At 58.3% G+C, this 4,701-nt stretch overlaps 1 protein-coding gene across 1 annotated transcript in view; it reads right to left on the reverse strand.

Moving 5' to 3' along the window:
- Positions 1-4,701, reverse strand: part of IGF2 (insulin-like growth factor 2) — a 9,016-nt gene that overhangs the window by 1,124 nt on the left and 3,191 nt on the right. The window contains exons 2-3 of the mRNA XM_009892031.1: positions 618-784; positions 4-159 (exon numbers count right to left, since the gene is read on the reverse strand). Of these exons, the coding sequence (XP_009890333.1) occupies positions 4-159; positions 618-784 (323 nt within the window). The remainder of the gene's footprint in view (positions 1-3; positions 160-617; positions 785-4,701) is intronic.

The raw sequence follows: 4,701 nt of genomic DNA on the forward strand, positions 1-4,701 counted from the left end.
CGCCTTGGCTTCCTCGGCCGCTTGCAGCCCCTCCGCCTGCCACCGGTACCGACGAGCCCGCAGGATGCCGGGCACCTCCCGCTGCAGCCGCTGGGAGCTCTTCTTCTGCCACACATCATATTTGGAGTACTTGGCGTGCGAGGGCTTCTGGAAGCTCTCCTGCAAGGGGACGGGGTAACAACGTCAGCCTCACCACAAGCCTGCCCGCCCTCCGCTCCGGGGTTCCCCTCTTTGAGCTCCATCCATCCCATGGAAACACTGCCCCATCCCTGGAAACAGTCAACATGAGGTTGGACGGGGGCTCTGAGCAACCTGATCTAGTTGAAGATGTCCCTGCTCGTTGTAGGGGGTTGGACTAGATGACCTTTAGAGGTTCCTTCCAACCCAAACCCTTCGATGATTATGTGATCCAGCCCACCTCTGATCCCCCACCTTGTTAAAAGCTGACTTTCTGCAGGGTGTTTGGCATGAGTCGCCAACGGTGGCCATCTCTCGAAGGCTCTGCAGAAGCAGCAAAACTTGCTGCTGGGGTTTGTCCTCCCCCACCCATGCCTTCCCACCTTTTCCCTTGCCGTTTATTTCAGAGAAGAGCCGCCATCCCGGCGCAGCCCCCCTACCTTGCTGAGTGCTGGCAGGCCCGCCAGGGAGGTGGCAGAGAGGTCGCGCTCAGACTTGACAGACTTGGCGCAGTAGGTTTCCAGCAGAGCCAGGTCGCAGCTCCGAAAGCAGCACTCCTCCACGATCCCCCGGTTGATCCGCCGGTTATTTCGTCCCACCGGTCTACCTGCAAGGGCAGAAACCCTGGCGTTAACCACCAATGTGGACCGGACCCTCTTCCCCGCTCCACGGCACACATCCCCTTGCAGGCATCCCCTCCACCAGCCACTGGAGACCGGTGGGTCCCACGCATTTCAAAAATAGCAATGCTTCTCCCAAACCAGCCGACACGTGCCCGCAAACCAGCCGAGTTTCACATTAAGGCTTTCCCAGACAAACGCTGTTGATGCCAACAGGGCTCCCTGTGCACACGCAGCGCTAATTAGAGGCGCTTTATATGGCAGTGATTTATTCCCCTCCTATATCTCCGGCACGGGCGGCCTTTTTGGGCGCCGCTAAAGCAAGGAAGCTCCAGCCCAGCCTGGCCGCCAGTGCTGCGCCGATTACTGCGACCATCTCCGATGTTGATCCTGGCAAGCGGGTTTTATGAGAAAGAAGCAGCACGGCATTGCGGTTGCCAACCTCCCTCCGTCGGGTCGACACTCAGGCAGGTAAAGCGAACCAAGGAGGCTAAATTTTACCAGATGGGACAGCTCTGAGACAGCTGCAGAAAGAATACAAGGCTCCTGCACCCGCCAAGAATAGCTATTAAACTTAATCTTTTAATAAGGATTCCTCTCCCGCTTCTGCCTGCAGAAGGATGCAAAAGCCCGTGTCCGGTGCAGCAAGAACCGAGTGCATTTCATGTCACCGCTTAATGACTGCCAAAGCGGTCCACAGGAAAAGCTTACATGAGTTTTACTGGTTTTCCTCCCTTTCTTGTAATAAAAGAGATGGGCAAAATTGAATTTCTGATGCGAAAAAACATTTGCTTGGGAAATGCAACTTCCAAAACATAAACTGTCCCAAAATGAAAGGATTTTCTCCATGCTTTCGTGTTATGTGCTTGGGCCGTTGTGGGGTTTGTGGCGGGGCCTCTGCACACTGCCATGAGCATCTCTTCCCAGTGCAAGGTGCTCCGAGGGTGGGGAGCAGAGGCCAGCACCAGCGGGGCTTGCAAACAGGATGTTTGCAGGTGTCCTGTCCCGGCCAGGAGAATTTGAGGATGGGAAAAATGGAGAGGGAGGAGGATGCCTAACGCTGTTCACCGTGCCACGCTCCCAGCTGGCCTGTGGGAATGCACAAAATAGGCCATGTTGGCCCCACGCACAACCTGCGATCCCTCCACGGGCTGCAGATGAAGCGAGCTCTCAAGTATTTGGCCTCGGTTAAGATTTAAGGGCACCGGCTTGCAAGGTGCCAACCAAATTCCTGAGGGGGTTATCCCATCTGGGTTCCCCCCCACAATGAGCCAAAACGCAAAGCGCAGGAGCTTTCTGTGCACGCAATGCCACCCCACGTGTGAAAAGCAGCAATGCAAACATGCACGTGCAATGCAGCCCCGCATGGGAATGCAGCCCCATGCGTGCAACGCAGTGCTGCACATTCAACACAGCCCCGCGTGCCCGATGCAGCCCGGCGTGTGCAAGGCAGGCACACAAAGCCCGGTGACTGTACCTCGCCGCGGGCTCTGCAATAGCGAAGCCCCTGGCAGCACGGCAGCCGCTCTCTGGTAGAATCAGCCCTGCCCCCGTTGCAGCGGAGCCCTCTGCTCCACGCCAGTGCATCGCCGTCGCACTCGGAGGTCGCGAGAGCAAGCGTGGCGTCGGGGCGCAGGGTGATGGGGCAGCTGACTCATTCCATGCAGCCCGCCTTCGGGAGTCACTTTGCAACATGCACATTTTTCAGGAGTCTGTTTGCCACGTTCATCCCCTCCCCCGCCCTGCACCACCACCCTCCTTTTTCTTCTCCTCCGTAAAAATTTCAGGTGCCACCTTTAGCCAGCCCTACAGGAAGGTGAGAAGGACGGTTCCCTCTTGGTAAAGGCTCAGCAAAAGGAGCACTGTTTGGAGTTTCATCTTCTCCTTATAAGCACTTGTGGCCAACGAGCACGCTGGATTGGGCCCTCCCGTTAAAGGCAGGGCAGGTGTGTTGGGTGCCTGCAGCCGTAGGAGCGATGCCGGTGCAGGCAAGCAAGGTTGTGATGCCCAAGGGAGACGGGGGAGAGGAGCCAGCCTGGGAAAAAGTGCATATAGTCTTCCGTAGGCACGCGATGCCCAGTGAGGTCCGTGGGACACCTGCGCTGCCACCAACATCCCGCCCCTGCTCAGAACGCATGGACCCCAGCACCCAAACCTGTATGTGCGGGCAGGGTGCTGAAGGGTTAGGCTGCTCCAGAAAGGCACCCTCAGCATGGGCAGAAGGAGAGTTTGGAAGGCAAAGAGGAAAAATTCAAGTCAGCCCCCTCTCGCTAGCACGTCCCCAGAGGGCTGCATTCACACTCCCGCTGAACAGAAGGTTGCACAAGTGACGACACGCACGGTTTGGGGAGAAGTTGAGGTTTTGAAAGGTTACACGTCTCCTCTTGAAAACAGAAGTTGCCTGTTTGCAGCTATGTGTTTGTTTGGAAAGAAAGGAGGGGGGTGCGGGGGGGTGAAAAACAACAAGCAAAGCGGGACCATTTTCACCGCCTCGCCATCAAGGGCACCTTCTGGCATGGGGGTGCGCGGTAAGATCACAGCAGTGCACGCTGCGAAGAGTCCTGTGTTTGTCAAGGCCCAGGTGTGGCACCGGCTGGGCGAGCTCCCGGCAAGGACCACTGCGGCGGCACGGCCCCTTCGTCCCCGGCTCGCTGCCCCGCTCCCCGGCCGGCGGGCACACGTACAGCCCACCAGCCCCAACGCGCTGCCCCTTCTCTCTATTGCATAAAGCCGCTGCGTGCTCTTGCCCTCGCCGGCGCCGCTGCCAGCTTCGCTGCCACGGTCCGATAGGGCAACATTTCCCATTACATAATTGTCCGTACGGATCTCGCCAAATGCCAATACAATCCTCCGTGGGAGAGTTACTTTAGGGGAAAAAAAAAAAAAAAAAACCACAAAAAAAACCCACACAACAAAAAAACAGGCAAAGATAACAAACAGAGGTTTAGTCCCAGAAAGTACCTGGAGACAACGACCCAGGGAAGAGGTGCCAGGATGTTTCTGGTTAACAGCAATATCGCTGCTGACCTGGATTGGGAAAAGCGTTTGTTCCATAACACAATTTACGCACGGACTAAAGGTTGAATTTCCTGGCTTTTGCCCATGGCTGGCATCTGCCAAACCCAGGGAAGGTTTTTGCCGCTCCATCCCTTGCCCGCAGGGGAAAGCTGTGCGGGCTGCGGCACTGCCGGGGCGCGTGAGCCACTTCCCACTGCAGCGATGACCTCCTCCTCCCCGGGAAACGCGCTTCCTCTCAGCCTTCAATGAACAACTATGCTCTCTTTTTCCCCCAAAATTGCACTCCACCAAAACCTTCCACAGCTCCATGGAGAGGCCAAGCCCCGCGGTGCAAAGCCTGGCGATGCAAAGACCGGCGATGCGAAGACCGGTGATGCAAAGCCCTCTGGCTGCCCAGGGATATTCCCATCCGGCAGCGGGCTATCCCGACAGGGAGAGCTGGGGATGCCGGCAGCGGTGCAAGGTCAAACCCACTCCCAGGAGAACCCGGGGGCCGCGTACCTGCAGCTCAGCTATGCCACCGCCGTGGGCGCGAGGGGACACAGGACAGTCCCTTGCCTGGCATCACCACCCGGTCCTCCACACCCTCACCAGGGCCGGAGGGATGCCGTGGGGAGGGGTGCGCGGTGCCGGTGCCACCCTGGCCGGGTCCCCTCTCCTCTCCTCTGGTCAATCAGGCAGCAAGCCGAGTGGAAGGGGACTTTGGGTGTAAACAGTCCCTGCGCCCCTGTCGCAGGAATGTCGGGAGCAACAAGGGGGCCTTTGTGCGGCGCCGGGCCCCGTCCCAGTGCCCCCGGCCTGGCCCTCCCCCACCCCGGCACCGCGCTTTCCCCCCTGCTTTTTCCTAGTATTATTCGGAGGAGCGGCGGGCGCGCAAGAATGTGCC

The sequence above is a fragment of the Charadrius vociferus genome, unplaced genomic scaffold, assembly GCF_000708025.1.
Source record: "Charadrius vociferus isolate BGI_N301 unplaced genomic scaffold, ASM70802v2 scaffold179, whole genome shotgun sequence".
NCBI lineage: Eukaryota > Metazoa > Chordata > Aves > Charadriiformes > Charadriidae > Charadrius > Charadrius vociferus.